The following is a 19,806-nucleotide window of genomic DNA, read 5'->3' on the forward strand; positions in this document are numbered from 1 at the left end:
TTCCTGTGCTGTCTCCGCCCACCAGGCCAAGCTTAAACAGAACCTGCACAGCCATTGCACCAATCCTTTAAAAACCCTTTCTTAGGGCCAGGCGTGGTGGCACATGCCTTTAATCCCAACACTTGGGAGGCAGAGACAGGCGGATCGCTGTGAGTTCGAGGCCAGCCTGGTCTACATAGTGAGTCCTGGACAGCTAAGGCTACACAGAGAGACCCTGTCTCAAAAACACAAAAACAAAACAAATAAAACAAACAACACTTTCTTAAATGTTTGGTGCTAAAAGTGTTTCAGATTTCAGAGTTGTTTGTTTATTTTTGGGATATTTTTGTACGCTTTTTTAGAATGTAAACATTGACACTAAAAGTTTCTGGTTTTGGAACATTTGGAATGCAAAAGCCTGGAACTGTCCTGTTAGCTCATGGGAACCAGATTCAGGAAATTATCTACATGCATATATTAGAAGACAGTACTTATTAAAAAGAAAGCACAGAGTAGTATACACCCACACGAAAGGGCACAATTCTGATATAATGTTATGTTTTAGAAAGTTATACCCAATGCATAATTTTGGTTGTTCAGAAATATATTTATGCCACAAAAAGCATGCCTGAAACCCTGGAAGTTCAAGATCAAGCTCGTTGTGTGGTGATATTCCAGGAAGACTCTGGAAGTTCCAAAGGGTAGCTGCTTAAGACTAAAGGAGTCAACAACTCAAGAGTCTCAGGAAGTCCCTGAAACTGACTAGATGCATAAGAGACTCATTCCCCAAGGTTATGGAAGCAGTGAGGGCTGTCCAGGAGACAGTCTAACTGGGCTGCCTTCAAGAGCTCCTGGGATGTGTTGCGTTACACATGTTGAGCTATGCAGAGAGCTCCAGGTTTGCAGTTTTCATGGTCTGTCTCCAATGTTTTGGGGGTGGGACTTTTCAGTGATGCAGCTGGTTTTGAGTCATCCCTCCACCTGTAGGTAGCCTCTCATCCGTGTTCCTATTCGCTACCCCAGTAAAGTCACGGCTCACCAAGACTGCACTTTGGTTACTTTGGTCTGTTGTGGCTTTCCTTTCTGAGGTGAATAGATGTGTGTGTTGCATATCCCCGGGGAAAGCCTCATTCCACACAGCTCACCTGGCGTCCTCAGATGATAACCAACACAGACCCTGTCTCAAATAAGGTGGCAGGAAGGACTGAGACTGTCCTGTGACCTTCACATTCATGCACATGCATGTGCATGTGTTCACTTGCATCCACAAACACAAATGCACACACACACACACACACACACACATGCAAAATGCACACAAATTAAGAAAAGCTAATTTAAAGACAGAACAAGACTGCATCTCACCCAAGTAAATGAAGTAAGGTGCTATCTTACTGTTCACCCGAGCGGCTATGGAGGTGATGCCCACAGACACGCTCCTAACAAGGTTGGGTAGGGCTCTGCAGTGAAGACGTACAGCATGGAGAAAGCAGAGGTGACCCCAAATTTCCCCAGCATCACCAGGCCAATGGACATGAAGTTATAATCTGGAAAAGAGGTTCATTTCAGACAGGGTGCTTCTAGAATTGACACTGAATGTTGCTCCTTTATTGTCATTTTTGCTGCCATGTGATCGGCCACACATAAAGTTGTTGCAGGATATTTGATCCCAGTGTGAGCCCTGAGATTGTGAACTGTAAAAACTTGCCTTTGAACCCATTGTGATCTGGACATAATTGAGCCCTAACACATACCTTTAATCCAAGAGCTATCTGTACACAGGATTTAATACGGATAACCCTAAGTCAAGAGGTGGAGCAAGAAATCAGCTGACTGACAGGGATTGAAGGGTAGAAGAACTTCATGACGGGCGGATCTAGGCCCAGGGGTTCATCTCAAACTACTGCACCAACCAAGGACAAGACGTTCAGTAAACATCGAACCCCTTCTCAGATCTAGCCAATAGACAAGATATTCTCCACAGTCGAGTGGAGAGCAGGGACTGACTTGGACTTGAACTCTGGTACCCCATGTTTGACCACTTCCCCGTGGTGGGGAGGCCTGGTGGCTCTCAGAGAAAGGATAAGCAGGCTACCAAGATGAGACTTGATACATAGTCTATGACCATATAGTAGGGGAGGAGGTCCCCCTCGGTCACAGACATAGGGGAGGGGAGTAGTGTGAAAGCGATAGGGAGGGAGGAATGGGAGGATACAAGGGATGGGATAACAATTTAGATGTAATCTGAATAAATTAATTAAATAAAAAAATTTCCTGGGGGGAAAACGAGTAGGAGGGACTTTGAGTTGAGGGGTATTTAAGACTGCATGTAGAAATAGAAGTATGTTTGTCTCTTTCGCTTTTAGCTCTTTGGCTCTTGGCTCTCTGGCTCTTGAGCTCCTCAGCTCCTTGGCCTATGGCTTTTGGGCTAGCAAGCCTTTGGCCTTGAGTTTTTTGACGTTTTCTTCCTGGGCTGTCAGCCGAGCTAGTGAGCTATTTGGGCCTTTTCCATCTGGACCTGAGCTGAGTAGGAAGGCCAGCTGGGTGCTTTCTCTGCCTCTTTGAGCTAGCAGGTTTTTTCACCACAACGTCTGGCTCCTGAGTCTTCATTGGTAAAATAGAATGAACAGGAATTATCAATTAAAACAACATAAAGTACTTCCAGACAAGACTCTCTCCTCAAATGTCTTAATCACCAGACGGTTGAAGATGGAATGTGATGAGTGGCCTTGGACTTTGAGCTACTCCTGCTTTGGATTATTAATGCACCCCGTGACCTCTGTCCACATGCCTTAATTTGTTCCAGCAGTCTCAGGGCAAGTTGTTGGTGTTAATACAGTTAAGCTTAATCTTTAAAGAGCGGGGCTATTCCTTTCCTTCCTGATTTTTTATGATTAAGAATTACAATTCTAGCGAGCTTAGTGGTACACGAGTTTTTAAAATATATTTTAAAATTTTTTGGTGTGTATGATAGTCACATGTATGTGCTGTTTGCAAGCTTTTGCATGTGTAGCCATGTGAGTCTGGAATTACAGATAAACCATTTTTTTTTTCTGCTCAGCATTTATGTGGGAATCTGGTATCTGAACTCTGGTCTTAATACACTTTAACCACTGAGCCATCCCCCAACTCCTGGTGCACGATAATAATCCCAGCTATTAATATTTCACTGATTGAGGCAGGAGGATCACAGATTCAAGGCCAGCCTATGCTGTGTAATGAGTTCAAGGCCAGGCTGGGTCACTTAGCAAGATCTTGCCTCTACATAAAAATAAAGGGTTGAGGAATTGGTACAGAGGCTCCATGGTACAGTGCTTGGCTAGTGCAAGACCTTGGCTTTAAACTTTAGTTCTTCAAAGATTACAAGTTAAAAACAAAAAGAAACAGTGTTATCTGCATATTATAATGTAGCAGTAATATATTAGCCAGCATTTTAACAATAGGAGAAAGTTAGACACACAAGGAAAAGGAAATATGTCCCCCTTTGTGTTACTTTTGGCTTTGGAGTTTTTGTTATTATTATTATTTTGAGGCATTTAGCTTTCCTGCATAACTCCTTTTCTCTTTTAAATTTTTTCTTTCTTTTTTTTGGGGGGTGGAGGGGGGGAGGTTTCAGGACAGGGTTTCTCTGTGTAGCCTTGGCTGTCCTGGACTCTCTTTGTAGACCAGGCTGGCCTCGAACTCACAGAGATCTGCCTGCCTCTGCCTCCCGAGTGCTGGGTGCCACTGCTCTCTGGTTGGTTCTGGTTATTATTTGGTCTTCCTCTTCTTACTTACTGGTCTTGCTCTCTTAGATAATTATAATGTTGTAAATATCCTGATTTAAACATTTTTAAAACTGTTACTCAACACATGAACACTCTTTGTAAGGCACAGCATGACATTTTCTTGCATCTCTACATATACAACATGATGAGTTGGCCTTTTGGAAGTTCACTGAGAGGGAGTTGTCACAGGAATAAATAAAAACATGTTCCAGTTTTAAAATTATTTTGCATATGTGTGTACATACATTGCATATGTTTGCAGGCAGGTGTGCACATGTATGGAGGCCAGGGGCCTTTGAGTGTCATTCCTCACTGAGTACCATCTACTGTTTTGAGAGACAGGGTTTCTCCTTAGTCTGGGTCTCACCAAAGAGTCTAGGCTGGTAGAAGATAACATCAGGGCTTTGCCCTACTCTGCCTCTCCTGAGCTAGAATTATCAGTCCAGTGGCACAGCCATCACCCACTCCTTCCCTCCTCTCTGGAACCTGTCAACTGCTGGGGCAGACCTCCTGGAGTCCAGTACACACTTAGTCATTTTACATGGGTTCTGTAGGTCACACTCAGGCTCTTAGGCTGGCAAAGTGCTAACACGTTTACAAGACTGAGCTACCGTCCCACATTCCTAGTTCGAACTTCTGAACAAATTGCAAGAAAGTCTGTACGTTGTGCTTGAGGCCAGGCCCAGTCCATGAGAAATGACCTTAAGTGTGGGCGTCTGACACTTAAACACTCAAAAAAGTCAATGTGGTCCCTAAAAGAATCACGGCCACTGGACTGTATGTGCCTGGAGGAAAGCCTGTCCATTCAGTGTGTCCTTTCCTGGGAAGATATGCTACCCTATCTGTCACCTGTTTATCAGGGACAAAGGATGGTCAGGATACCTGTGTCCCTAAGCATGTCAAGCAGTCAAGGCAAGGCTACTGCACCACCTGTGGACTGTCTCCATGGCTTCCAAAGCTTCTCAGATCAGTAGTGACCCTAACCAAGTGCTAAGGACACTTGTCTTTCTGTGAATGCTAAAACACATCTGAACATTTTTGTTTAATTAATTAATTAACTCACCTTTTTATTCTTTATGTACAAAGACTATCATGATCAGTTTCACTGGGTAGACAGTCTTGAATAATCCATTCAAGGTCGCTCAGTCCGTCTTAATGAGGCCTATGTCCTTCACAGGCTGACGACAACACTGGAGGCACATGTTTGCAGCAAGGAGCGAGAATCCTGCCTGAACTCCCAGACTGGGTTCCAGAGGAAACTTCCAGATGAATCAGCATATTGTTTAGCTCTTTAAGAGCTGTCTTTCAAGGGCCAGTAGATTAAGAGCATGGCTGCTCCTTTGGAAGACCTGGGTTCAATTCCTAGCACCCACATGGTGGCTAAGAAGTGTCTGTAATTCCAGGTCCAGGGGGATCTGAGGCCCTCTAATGGCTGTCCCACATACTGCGTGCGTATGATACATGGACACACCTGTAGACAAAACACCTATATATATTTTTAAAAATTCATTTTTCAAACTACACTGAAATAAGAAATAAAACAAGCTAGAAAAGATTATTTTTTTCCAAATACTGATCCCGCCTGATCCTTAATACACACCTCACTCTAAAATGTAAAACCACAGCAGCCTGGGGCGGGGGGTAGAGCTTGGAGGAGGCCAGCTGATATATCCCCCTCAGATAAGGCCAAGGGGACACTTGTCGATTCTTGTGACTGCATGCCAGCTACAGAAAGTTGAAGAACCTTCTAGTCAATTTCCCAGTCAGGTGTCATAGGTCAACCAAAAGGTCTAAACTGTAAATTCCACAAGATGACCAAAAAAATCCTTTATTACCTCTGCCTCCCAAGTGCTGGGATTAAAGATGTGCACCACCACACGCGGGTGGCCATATTTGGCCATATTGGGCGCCTTGTTACCTGGACTTGTTTCTTATCTGGCAAAGTGGAGATTGTTGCCATCAATGACCCCTTCATTGACCTCAACTACATGGTCTACATGTTCCAGTATGACTCTACCCACGGCAAGTTCTGCGGCACAGTCAAGGCTGAGAATGGGAAGCTTGTCATCAAAGGGAAGGCCATCACCATCTTCCAGAAGCAAGATTCTGCTAACATCAAATGGGCTGATGCCGGTGCCGAGTATGTTGTGGAGTCAACTGGTGCCTTCACCACCATGGAGAAGGCCAGGGCCCACTTGAAGGGTGGGGCCAAAAGAGTTATCATCCCCGCCCCTTCTGCCGATGCCCCCATGTTTGTGATGGGTGTGAACCACAAGAAATATGACAGCTCACTCAAATTTGTCAGCAATGCTTCCTGTACCACCAACTGCTTAGCCCCCTCTGGCCAAGGTCATCCATGACTACTTTGGCATCATGGAAAGACTCACTGCCACCCAGAAGACTGTGGGTGGACCCTCTGGAAAGCTGTGGTGTGATGGCCGTAGGGCTGCCCAGAACATCATCCCTGCATCCACTGGTGCTGCGAAGGCTGTGGGCAAGGTCATCCCAGAGCTGAACAGGAAGCTCACTGGCGTGGCCTTCCATGTTCCTACCCCCAGTGTGTCCGTCATGGATCCAACACGCTGGATCTACCAAGTATGATGACATCAAAAGGTGGTAAAGCAGGCATCCTTGGCTACACTGAGGACCAGGTTGTTTCCTATGATTTTAACAGCGATTCCCACTCTTCCACCTTTGATGCTGGGGCTGGCATTGCCCTCAATGACAACTTTGTAAAGCTCATTTCCTGGTATGACAATGAATTTGGCTGCAGCAGCAAGGTGGTGGACCTCATGGCCTACATGGCCTCCAAGAAGCAAGAAGACCAGGATCACCCACTCCCCGCAAGGACATGAGAGCAAGAAAAGGCCCTCGGCTGCTGAGGAGTCCCTGATCCAACTCAGTCCTTGACACTGAGCATGTCCCCTCAGTTTCCATTCTAGACCCCAGAATAATGGGAGGGGCAAGGGACCCTACTCTCTTGAATACCATCAATAAGGTTCCTTGCACCTACTTAAAAAAAAAAAAAAAAAAAAAAAAAAAAAGAGGCCATTTTATGTCACAGAGCAGTTATGCCAGCTGTGGTGGTTTGAATGAGAGTGGCAGCATAGGTTCATATATTTGAATATTTGTCTCCAGTTGGTGGAGGGTTTAGGATGTTAGAGGTGCGTGCAACAGGATGGGATTGAGGTTTTAAAGACTTGCATTGTTCCCAGTGTGCTTCCTGCCTCCTGCTTATGGATCAAGATGAGAGCTCAGAGCCGCTCCTGCCACTACGTCTTAGGGCCGCCATCATGGACTCTAACCCCATGGCACTGTAAGTGTAGACAGCATGAGGTCCTCGTGCCCACAGATAAACACGGGAGAAAACAGAAGCGTTAATCATGCTGACCATTAAACTGGCTAAAAGCCAAGCAGTTCTCTCTGAGGCACACCAGGAGAGCCCCAAGTCTGGCAGATGCAACCAGCTCTCTGTGTGCTCACCTGGAAAATAGGCCCACAGCAGAGAGGACTTCCTGCTCTGCTCACCCAGATCCCCGTCCTCCTCCTCTGCCCCATAGGCAAAGCCTGGCTTCTCAGCGTCTCCTGAGAGCAAGTCTCCCCTAGCCAAATCAAAAGCCAAATCCTGGCTCTAGTGAGACCAGGAACAGCCCCAGGAGACCATGCCATGAACTGGCTCCTCTCCCCCTCTCTCCGACAGGCTCCCTTCCCTTTGCATCAGAGCTTTGTCACTGGGCCCCAGGAAGCACTAGGCACACTCCACGAGGAGGCAGCGGGACATGCACCTCAGTCAACATGCACAGTTAATATTGCTTGCCAACTTGGTGGGATCTGGAATAACTGAGGAGCCAAATCTCTGCGAGTGTTTCTGAATGGGTTCTAGATCAGATTAACTGAGGAGGAAAGAGCCACCCTAAATGTGGGTGGCATCAGGGTATGAGATAGGGTGGGGGTGCTGAGTAAAAATGAAAGAGTGTTCATCGCAGCTTCTTGCTAGCCAAACACCAGCCAAAGGAGAAGTGGGGTGAGATAAGTAAGGAGGTACCCAGAGCATGGCTGTACAAAGGACTGTAAACCCACAGGTGCTAAAGCACCTAGGAAACAACAGGCTCTTAAGAGGGCGCCCTCTACTGGAGGAGTGAAAAAACCTCATAGTTACAGGACTCTGAAAGCAGACGCTATCAGAAGTCCACTGAACTTCAGATTTACAAGCTCCCCCTTCCAGGATCTGGTGTGAGAAATTGCTCAGGACTTCAAAACCGATCTGCGCTCCCAGAGTTCAGCTATTGGTGCTTTGAGGGAGACAAGTGAGGCCCATCTGGTTGGCCTTTCTGAAGATACCAACCTGTGTGCTGTCCATGCCAAACGTGTAGCAATTATGCCAAAAGATACCCAGCTAGCATGCCACATATGTGGAGAATGTGCTTAACAGTGTACTATAAGGGGAAGCTGTTGGGGGTTTGTGCAAGAGGGACAGCAAAACAGCTCTAGAATTCATGCAATGCGGCCCACGGGTTAGCAAACCCACAATGGGCATGTCTCAGCGAGGCATAACCCTGAGAACTGCATGCCCTGAGGACTTCATGCACTGCTCTGCTTGTTACCTTTGCAATCCCTACAATCCCCTTAATATGTGAATCGTGTGAGTACTATAGAGGGGGCTCCCAGCCCCTCACTGGGCAGTACCATTTGTATATGCAATAACAATGCTTGGTCTCTTTCAGGCATTGCTGCTGGAGCAGATTAATGATTCGACCACCATTTTTGAAAACTACCTGTAGACGTAGATTGTTAATAATGATCACTACCCTTAGAAAGAATTTGGAAAAATAGATCGTTCAACAAGGTTAGGAAAAGATGTTTTTGCTAGGGGCTCTGACATAGAAAGTCTTAGGGGGAAATAGATTGTTTAGCAAAGTGAGGTAAAGATGTTTTTGCTATTGGCCCTGATGTAGGAAATCTTAGGGGACAACTGAAGTTAACAGAAAGTACATTCTTATTACCAAAGTTAGGGATTTTTTTGAGGTTGGCAAAGCAAGAACAATGGCCCATGGCAGCATTGGCTGAGGTGACTCTTTCAAGCTGGGCTGGTGACTGAGATGATGATTGATTTCCTTATTCTATTTTTCTGCCCTCAGCTTCCTGATATGATTTAATAAAACATATTAATGAGTAGATGAGCACCTTTAGGATTTAAAGTAGAAGTGGCTGGTTGTTTTTATATAGGAGTTTACATTTGTGATTCCTTTAAGATCTTTATAAGATTACGTCTTAAGATAATCGATTCCTTCTTTGTAACTGCAAATTGCAGCCTGCCAGTAAAGAAAAGCTGCCTGAGAAATTCCCTTGCTTGCTTATACTCTGTTAATATATAACATTTGGCTTATGTACAAATGTATGTGGGTTCTTAAAAATAACTTGTTATTCATGTTTGTTCCTCACCCCTAATACGTAAAACACTTGACCATGTGAAGGTATTGGGAACATGATTTTCTTACTTATATCCATTGTAATCATTTATTCGTAGAGAGATAAATTGTAAACACATTGAAATTTTTGTACTGCTTGAAAGATTTTGTTGGGGGTATATAAACTGTGAGAAGAAGGATAAGAAAATGGATAAAAATAAAGATAAGGATGAAAATAAGATAATAATAAAAAAGAAGAAGAAGCAGCTTGTTCAAACCTACTTGCTGGAGTCTGTGTTACTTCGTCATCTAGTGTGTGTGTGTGTGTGTGTGTGTGTGTGTGTGTGTGTGTGTGTGTGTTTGCATGGTTCTTTTCTCTCCTTCTTTCCCCTTTTTTTTAGATGCTTGCCACCATCAGTGGAAGCCCCCGCTAGGAGTCATCAGCCCTAGCTCCAGCTTGCCGCCATCTCTGGAAGCTATTACCGATAACTATCAGTTCCAGTCTGGAAGGTTGCCCTCAGAGAAAGTCTGCAGGGTCACCAGCCAGCCAGCCACAGGACTCATGTCCCACCTCAGTTTTCCCCAGTTGATGTCAAAGCTGGACTTCGATAAGGAATATTTCATTCTAAAAAAAAAAAAAAAAAAAAAAAAAAAAAAAAAAAAAAATTTTTTTTTTTTTTTTTTTTTTTTTTTTTTTTTGTTCTTCTCCCTGAGTTAGTGAATCAGTCAAGATAGGAAGTGGTCAGGTTTTCTGTAGATAACAGAGAAGTGGCTCATTACAGAGGATGAAGGAGGGTACCGCTGGCATTTTACCCAGAAGTCTACAGCAGGTTGAGGATGCTATGCCTGAGAATGACATGGAGCCTGGGGGAAAGCTGCGGTGTGAGAGGGTCACTGACCCTGATCCCGAGTCTCACTCCCCCACCCTGGGAGGTGCATCCCAAGCATCCAGATTCCTTCCCAGAGCCGGGAGGATAGAAGGGTAGCGACAGAGAGAACTTCTCAAATGAAAATCGGTTGGGTTCAAATCCTCCTTCAAGGAAAAACCCCAACAAAAGCGTGTGGGATGTAGCTGTTTTAGTGCTGACACACTAGAGGGCGCTGCTGAGCTGCAGGAAAACTAGCAACTACCAGTCTGTCCTTCTACCAAGTCCTCCCTTGCAGGAGCTGACTGGGACAGATCAATTTTCAGTGACTCTCTTAGACCTTCAGACCTAAGCAGGAGTGTTATTCTGGAACCCAATGTCAGCAGTTTCCCGCTGAGCCCACTTGGCTAAGAGGTGTGGACCCAAGCTGACAGGGACCCTGTGTCTGCAGAGTCCTTTCTGCTGATTGCTGGTTTGACACACCTAAGCGCCAACCTACCCTTGATCTGGCCCTCTCCTCCACCCTGCACGTGAGGCCATGGCTACGTGGGGAGGAAGAAGGCCTGTGGAAGGCAGTGCCAGAGCTGCGGCACTGCTCCACGCTCACAGAAGAGGCTCTCAGAGGTCTTGTTCTGAGGAACTCGAGGGGTCTCGGGCTGCGGCTGGGAGCTGGGTCTGTGGATAAAGCTCTTGCCACGCACTCATGAATGAGGAAGTGGGTTCAAGAGCCCAGTACCCATCTAAAAGATCTGGGCGCTGTGGAACAGGTCTGTAATCCCAGTGCTGGGGAGGCAGAGACAGGGGGCTCTCTGGGATAGGTTAGCTTGACAGCTCCAAGGTCAACGTAAAAGCTTATGTCAAAAGAAAACCAAAACATAAAACATAAAAAAGAAGAAAGAAAAGGTGTACATCTAGCTGGTTGGCTCAGTGCCAGCCCTAATCATCTGCGTTGGATCTCAGGGACCCACGTGGTAGAAGGAGAAAATGAACTTGCACATGTGTCTTCCATCCTTCACACATGTGCTACGGCTCGTGTGCACCCTTTCACACAAAACACGCACACATACAAGATAAACATTTTTAAAAATTAAAAATGGTTTGGGGGATCAATTGTGAAAGATACTCAGTGACTCCCTCTTGCCTGCACACGCCCACGTTCCTGTGCTCATACACACACATTCTTGTGCACGGGCCTGTGGGCACGCCCGCCCGCCCGCACGCACGCACGCACGCTCCATCAATCAATAAAGTAAAAACCATCTGGGGATTGACTGCCTGGCACAGACCCCGCATCGCTCCCAATCTGGACTGCTATGGCTCCCCTGTGGTCCCTCTCCCTTCGTAGGCCGCCAGCCTTCTGCCTTCATAGCCCAGGTCAAGGGCCTCAGATCCCCGCTGTCTCTCCCCCAGGCCCTCCTGTCCCAAGCTCCTTGCTCCTGAGAATGCATCTCAGGTATTGTTTGCCTACTTCTTCCCAGCTCGAGCTCTTGTATTTGGTCTCATTCTGGCCCAGTACAGATGCCCTGTGAGGGCCTGTCCTGCTGTGACTGCTCAAGGTGCCCGTAGCTGCAGCCTTTGCCACAACACATGTGTGTGTTCTCTTTCTTTCATTTCTTTTCTTTTCTTTTTTTTTATTTTAAAGATTTATTTATTATTATGAATACAGTGCTCTGTCTGCATGTACACCAACGGGCCAGAAGAGGGCATCAGATCACATTTATAGATTGTAAGCCACCACATGGTTGCTGGGAACTGAACTCAGGACCTTTGGAAGAGCAGTCGGTGCTCTTTACCTCTGAGCCATCTCTCCAGCCCTCTTTCTTTCTTTCATGGCATCAAATTCAAACTCACAACCCCACCAAAACTTATCCAACCAACCTACCTAGTGTGGTGGCTTTAGATAGCCACTCCCTCCTCCTCACACCTGAGCATCCAGGACAGACAGCTGTCTTCTTTCTTCCTGTTGGAACCTAATAGAGGCCCCAGGACAGGTCTCACGAAGCTTCTCTGTCTGGGCCTTTTAGGGTATTTTCAGTGGGTGTGGGTGTGCGTAGGTGGGTGTTTTGTGTAACTAAGAATTAAGAACAAATTTGTAATTGTTGTTTGTTTTCCCCTGCTTTTTAAAACAACAATAATAAAAATAATAAAATATTATTATTGGAGACAGGGCCTCATGTATCTCAGGCTGGCCCTAAATTTAGTATGTAGCTGCAGATGGCCTCTCAGGTCCTGATCCTCTGGCCTCCACTTCCCCAGTGCTGGGGTCACAGTGAGCGCTGTAACTGAGTTTTAAGCAGTGCTGGGGTGGAACCCAGGGCCTCATGCATGCTAGGCAAGCAGCCTACCAACCTTGCTGGACCTCAGCCCCAGGAGGAGTTTAAGTAAGATCCTGGGGGGGGGGGGGCGATTGTCCTTTCTCTTAGGCGTCTAAAAGACCATGCATGGATCAGGCTATAGTTTGGTGCCGAGCTTTTCCTTCCTTCCTTCCTTCCTTCCTTCCTTCCTTCCTTTGTTTTTGTTTTCTCAAGACAAGGTTTCTCTGTGTAGCCCTGGCTGTCCTGGAACTCGATCTGTTGACCAAGCTGGCCTCAAACTCAGAGATCCACCTACCTTTGCCTTCCTAGTGTTGGGATTAAAGGTGTGTGTCACCGCTGACAGCAAAGAACTTTTTCTTTTCACTTTGTTTGTTTCTTCCTCTTTAAAAAAATTTAGTTATTTACTTTACATCCCAATCACAGCCTCTTCCCTCTTCTCTTCCAGTCCCTCTCTCCCTCTTTTCCCATTCCCCTTCTCCTGCCCCTCAGAAAAGGGGAGCCCTCCCCACCAACACACCCCAGCACATCCAGGCTCATCAGAACTGAGCACTTCCTCTTCCACAGTGGCCTGACAAGGCAGCCCCACCAAGGGGAAGTGATCAAAAAGCATGCAATAGAGACCGTGTCAGAGATAGCCCCTGCTCCCCTTTCTAGGGGATCCACACGGAGACCAAGATGCCCATTGGGTACGTATATGTAGGGACCTAGGTCCAGTCCATGCCTGGTCCTTGCTTGGTGCTTCAGTTTCCCCAAGTGCCCCTGGGCCCAGGTGAGTTGGCACTTCTTGTGGTCTTCTTGGAGGAGCTCCTGTCCCCTCTAGGTCCTTCTATCCATCCCCCTACTCTTCCACAAGGCTCCACCCAGAGTTTGGCTGTGCATCTCTGTTGCTGTGTGGAGTCTCTCAGAGGACAGCCATGCTAGGCTCCCATCTGAAAACATAGTAGAGTGTCAGGGGCTGGCAGAGCTGGGTTTAATTCCTGTGCTGGCTAGTTTTATATCAACTTGACACAAGCTAGAGTCACTGGAGAGGAAGGAGCCTCGATTGAGAAAATGTCTTAATAAGATCTGTCTGTAAGGCCAGGCATGGTGGTGCACACCTTTAATCCAAGCACTCGGGAAGCAGAGGCAGGCAGATCACTGTGAGTTTGAGGCCAGCCTGGTCTACAAAGCGAGTCCAGGACAGCCAGGACAGCCAAGGCTAACATGGAGAGACTCTGTCTCGGGGGTGGGGAGTGGGGGGGGGGTGGAGTGGGGGGGGGGGGACCAAACAATCTGGCCGTAGGCAGGCCTGTAGGGTATTTTCCTAATTAGTGATTGATGTGGGAGGGTCCAGTCTATTGTGGATGTGGCCATTTCGGGGCAGGTGGTCCTGGGTTCTATAAGAAAGGAGGCTGAGGAAGCCATGGAGAGCAAGCCAGTTAGCAGCGCCCCTCCATGGCCTCTGCTCCTGCCTCCAGGTTCCTGTCCTGTTTGACCGTGTCCTGACTTCCTTCAGTAATGAACAGTGCTATGGAATTGAAAGCCTAATAAACTCCTTCCTCCCTAACTTGCTTTTGGTCATGGTGTTTGGTCACAGCAATAGAAATCCTAACTAAGACAGTTCTCAACACTGCAAAATAATAATAATAATAATAATAATAATAATAATAATAATAATAATAATAACAACAACAACAACAACAACAACAACAACAACAACGAAACAACAATAGGTGGTAAAGTGCTTACTGCCAGGCCTGACACCTGAGTTCAGTCCCAGGGACCAGTAAAGTAGAAGGAGAAAAATCAACGTCTATAGCTTGTCCTCTGACCTCCATATGTGTGCTAAGCCATGTGAATGCACCCCTAATATACAAAAAGAATCTATGCAGAAAAGGAGGAAATGAAAATTACAACTGACATTTTTGAAGTTATAAAACTGGTCACCTAAGTGACCGACAGTTTAACAGTTAAGAGACTTGCTACTTATGACCGCCAATCTTGGTTGTCAATTTGACCACATCTGGAATCAACTAAAACCCAAGAGCTAGTAAGGGTTTTTCTGGGTTGGATTATTTGAGGAGGGAAGACACACCCTTAAATCTGGGCCACACCTTCTGGTGCCAGCTCACATAAAGGGACATTGAAGAAGGATGCTGGTTTTGTTTTATTGTTTGTGCCTGTTTTCAGTGGGCTTTGTGGGCCCCCAAAAAGGATTTCTTTTGTTTGGTGAAGGCTACCTTCTACAAATCTACAGCTAGCATCTTACTTAAGAAAGAAAATGTGTTCTTTTTTAAAAAATTAATTACTTTATTATTATTATACAGTGCTCTGCCTCCATGTACACCTGCAGGCCAGAAGAAGGCTTCAGATCTCATTATAGATGGTTGTGAATCACCATGTAGTTGCTGGGAACTGAACTCAGGACCTTTGGAAGAGCAGGTGATGCTCCTAACCTCTGAGCCATCTCTTCGAAAGTGTGTTCTTAAGAAGTGGGACTAGATAAGGCGTCTGCTCTCCCTACTGTGTCATGGAATTACACGGAGGCAGGAGAGGCCATGAGAAGATAGAGGGGAAAACAAACGATAGAAAAAGAAGCAAAAGCTACCACTGTTCACAACTAGCATGATCATTCACACAGGAGCCTCACGTTAATCAACAGAAAAACTGTTGGAACGAATGACTTCAGAAAGCTAGAGAGATGTGAGACCAAACTGAAAACAAGCGATTGCCGTGATTCACACCACGAGCTAGCAAACTAAGTAAGCAAGGGAAAAAAGAAAACCAACTATTGTTGCTAAATTCCTTCCCTGAAGAAACATAATCAAAAACATAACCAACGTCCGGCCCTCTACCCAAGGTACCAAAGGCAAACCTAGGCACAATTCTGCCACTGTTCTCTGTGGGGATCCACGAGTTTACTAGGATTCCAGAGAGCAGATGAAGTGGGGCTTACCTACTAGAGTGTGGGTGCTCTCCTCCCCACACAAAAGGTCGAAATGGAAAGAAGCATCACCTGTCAATAAAAGTCTAATGGCCTAAAGCTGAGGCAAGAAATAGGAGGTGGGACATCCAGCAAGCAGAAAGGATTCTGGGAGAGTGCCAGGCTCCAGAGACTCACTCAGGAAGGTGTGAAAGAGGACAGATGCATAGTACTTGAACAGAGGTAGTCAGCCATGTGGCAGAACTTAGATTAGAATGAATAGTTTATTAAGTTACGAGATGATCAGGGAATGAGCCTCGATGTATGGCCAAGGTATTTGTATATATATTTTGAGTCTTGAGTTATTATTCTGGGAGCTTGAGCCTGGGAGGAATGCCCCCCCATAACATATGAGGGCTTTCCCATAGCCACATAGATAAGAGCCCAACTTCTCCTAGTCTTCCTGGTCTCTTACTCCAGCCTTAATCTGAGGCCATATGCAATTTGGGATGAATTTCATACAATAGGTGGCAGGAAGTGGGTGAATACTAGGTTGGTCTTTGGTACCTTGGTTAGAGGGATACACGTTGGTTATGCATTTTCCCTTGCTTGGTTGCGTGAAGAAAGGCCATCAGTTGTTTTTAGTTTGGTCTTTTTGTTTTGTTTTGGGGTTTCGTTGTTTTTTTTTTTCTTGGTTTTTCAAGACAGGGTTTTGCTGTGTAGCCTTGACTGTACTGGGCTCACTGTGTAGACCAGGCTGGCCTTGAACTCACAGCGATCCACCTGCCTCTGCCTCCCGAGTGCTGGGATTAAAGTCATGCGCCACCATGCCCGGCTAGTTTGATCTTTCTGTAATCGAGCATTGTAGGCTTTTGAACTTTTAAAAACCTACTTTTTTCTGGGGTTCTTTAATGCTTACACCTCTCTTCCAATCCACCTACCCTAGATAGGAGAGAAAAGAGGTTTGTGGGAATAGAAGTAGACCTTTTTAGACTCAGTTCCTTGGAGCGATTCCACTGGCGTAGTTGGCAGGATTCTAGCAGACCCTTTAAACAGCAAACCAGCAATTCAACAAAAGTGACTGCAAGTCCAGCTGCTGGAACCCAGAAGCTTGAAGCATTCTCTGGAGCTGTTTTTTCTAGGAGCGTCTCAAAGTGGAGTCATGAGCAACCAAGACTAAGAAGCCCTGCCTCTTGTTTTGGGCAGATACATATCCATCTCTATCTATCTATCTATCTATCTATCTATCTATCTATCTATCTATCTATCATCTATCTATCTATCTCCTCTCAGAGTTGGTACTAGGATATTTATCAGTTGACAAAGACCATTCCCCCGCAAGAGGCGGTTCCTCTTCCTAGTGGACAAACATCACCTGTTCTCTCACAAGTCTGTTTTCAGAGGAAAAACACCACACGCCCTCACACAAGTCAGTCTCACATTCTATACTTGGGATCAAAACAAAAATATGTTTATGTCCACTACAGAACACAGCTGAACATTTCAAGATGGTGTTTGTTTTAAAATACAGTCATATATATATATATATATATATATATATATATATATATGTATATATATATATATATATAGGTGACGTGACAAAATAAGCTATCATTTGCCATAGTGATATCACAGGATCAAATAATTCTCTTAGTAAAGTGTCTTGAGGAAAAATAATATTGAAAGATTGTATAAAACAAAGCACGATTGGGGCCAGCAATGTGGACTCAGGTGGCCAAAGCACCACCGGGATCCTGGGTAGCTAGATCTGCAGTGTCCACAGCTTCTCAGGTCCTCCAGCTTGGCCTGGGGGCTCTGAGATACCTGGACCCCAGCTGTGTCGTGCTTGGGGCCCTCCCTGCCTTGGGTTGGGCATCTCTGTGGGCCTGGAGCTTGGGGCCTGCTCCACAGGATAGGGCCCTGAGTAGGAGGGCCTGCACTTACCTTGCTCACAATGTCTCCATGATGACAATATAGTTTTTTGGACTTGTCACCTACACACAGAACACTGAGGATGCGCTATGGTATTTAGGGGGAAGGCTTGCTGTTTTTAAACAAAAATCTCAAGTGTTCGACTTTACCAATAAATAACTCAGGAGCCAGATGCTGGGGTCAAAGCCTACTAGCTCAGAGAGGCAGAGAAAGCACCCAGCTTGCCTTCCTACTCAGCTGAAATCCCAGAAGGAAAAAGGCCCTTCTCCTTCTCCACTCTGCCTTAAAGACCCCTCAACTCAATGTCCCTTCTTTCTGTGTTTTCCTATGTTCACTCCCTGTCAACTGGTTGCTTGCTCTGCCTCTTGTTCTAGGGTTAACTTTATTTAGTTATTGTTTACAGAAAGCTTTTGGGCTAAAGGTGTGTGCTAGGCCTTAGCCACACCACAACAAGAAGCAGGTTTTTCCAGTTCACAATATTGGGGTTCATAATGTGACCAAATGCCCTGAGACAAAGTTTTCTAACACTGAGACTCACAGTTTGCTATAGTTATCCCACAGGAACAAGTTTTTTTTTTTTTTTTTTTTTTTACCAAGGTTAAAACTGCCATAAAGTTTGCCCAAATGCTTTAAGCTCTGTCCAGCACTGACCCCCTGACACTTGTAAGCATTTTAACACCTTGCTGTTTGGAGAGACAGGACACAGTTAGCGCTCTCCCTTCCCCTGCCTCTTTCTCATGGAGAGAGCATTAGAGAGGGAGTGTGTGTGTGTGTGTGTGTGTGTGTGTGTGTGTATGTGTGTGACAGAGCAAATATAAGACGATTTTTGTTACAGAGCCCAGAGAGAGCAGTCCAAAACCCCACAGGAACTACATAACCCTCTGAGTCCCTTGCTTTCTCTACCATGCACACGCCCTGCAGGGCGGAGGCCTTGGGCTGTGTCCTACACAAGAGAGTTCAGTGTTTGCTGCAGGAACAGAAGGGAAGGTGTGTCAGCTCATATGATGGCGTTATGCAAACAGCAGCTCCCACCTCCCTTCAGAAGGTGTTTTCTGCCTGCAGCGTGAAGGAAATGGAAGACATTAGAAACCCTAGACAAGCCTTGTCAGGGCCTCTTCCTCGCTGCAGGGCAGCTCTGACTCACGGGAGCAGAGTGGAGCTCTGGCTGCTTTTCCATAAACACACCTGGGAAGGTTTATTAAGCTTCATCTTTTTCTCAACTAAACAGAAATTGGAGTCAGTTGCCAAGAGGACCCTCAACTCAAGCCTCCATCAGATTGGCCTGTAGACGTGTTAGGGGGAGTGGGGGTGTTTTCTTGATTGATGATGATGCGGGAGAGACCAGCTTTACTGGGGGAGGTGACAGCCCTGACCAAGTGGTTCTCGGTTATATAAAATAGCAAACAACCGCCCCCCTTGCTTAAACGATAGCAAATATAGGAGTGAATAGGGCGAATAAGGTCACTCTTAAAGTGGTCCCTGGTGAAAGGTCTTACCCTTGCCTCAGTTCCAAAGATAAGAATTGGTGCCATTTTGGAGTGAAAAGCACCTAGAACGCTAAAGGCATCCTCACCCCAGGTCCAGCCTTCTGCACAAGGTGTCCTTGGAAAGCTGTGACTTTGAGGCCAGCCTGGTCTAGAAAGTCAATCTAGGACAGTCAAAGCTACACAGAGAAGTCCTGTCTTGAAAAAACAAAGTAGAGATTTAAAGAAAAAAAAATACCTATAACCTGGTGACAAGCCAAGAAAATTATTAAAAAATTGTCCTACTTGTTCTTTGTATAACCAAGCGTCATTACCTGGCAGGAGTAGCCTATAGATAGAGCAAGAGATTCTGAAGATATCAAAAAGCCTAGAGAGATTGTGACATTGTCTCAGGTAAAACCAAGCCTAAAATGGATTAAATATATAGGACTAGGAGGCCACATAGGAAAATGAAAGCTGCGTGTGACAGATAGAGCCATAAATTTATGCACAAAGAGCTATTGCTACAGTGGAAAGCGCAGATCAGCGTTCCTCCAACTTCAGGACAAGCTATAAAGTGAGAGGTGCTCCTGATGAAGCCATTGAAAATATTATCAGAGACAGTTACAGGCTGTCCAAGCTGTCCATAAGCAAGGCACAGCAGAGGTCGGTTCTCCAAACTTATGAGGAGGGTCTTTGCTAATAGAGTATCAATTGCTCTACCACTAAAATGCTTAACTGATAAGCCTGTTTGTACAGAGCAATGATCCTTAAAAAAAATTACAGGCACTAGACCAGCTGGTCCAAGAACAGCTGGAGGCTAACATATAGAAGAGTCCCACCAGCCCTTGGAATTCTCCTATATTTATCATTTTTTAAAAAATCTGGAAAATGGAGGATGCTCACAGATCTGAGAGCAATCAACAAAGTAATTCAGCCTATGGGTTCCTTACCAGTTAGAATACCCCACTTTTGTTTGTTTGTTTCTTTTTTGAGACAGGGTTCCTCTGTGTAGTCTCGGCTGTCCTGGACTCTTTGTAGAACAGGCTGGCCTCGAACTCACAGAGATCCACTTGCCTCTGCCCCTCAGAGTGCTGGAATTACAGGTGTGCCACAGCGCCTGGCTGTATCTGAAATTCCTTTAACTTCTTTGTTACCTAAGGCATGGCCT

General features: G+C 45.7%; 1 protein-coding gene and 1 pseudogene across 1 annotated transcript in view; one reads left to right on the top strand and one right to left on the bottom strand.

The window, feature by feature from the left end:
• Nucleotides 1-5,680: 5,680 nt before the first annotated feature.
• LOC127207907 (glyceraldehyde-3-phosphate dehydrogenase-like) lies at nucleotides 5,681-6,601 on the top strand (annotated as a pseudogene).
• Nucleotides 6,602-10,562: 3,961 nt separating this feature from the next.
• LOC127207908 (solute carrier family 22 member 5-like) overlaps nucleotides 10,563-19,806 on the bottom strand; it is a 37,014-nt gene continuing 27,770 nt past the window's right edge. The window contains exon 10 of the mRNA XM_051167271.1: nucleotides 10,563-10,695. Coding sequence (XP_051023228.1) covers nucleotides 10,563-10,695 — 133 coding nt within the window. The remainder of the gene's footprint in view (nucleotides 10,696-19,806) is intronic.

This window comes from Acomys russatus, chromosome 25, assembly GCF_903995435.1.
Source record: "Acomys russatus chromosome 25, mAcoRus1.1, whole genome shotgun sequence".
NCBI classification, from domain to species: domain Eukaryota; kingdom Metazoa; phylum Chordata; class Mammalia; order Rodentia; family Muridae; genus Acomys; species Acomys russatus.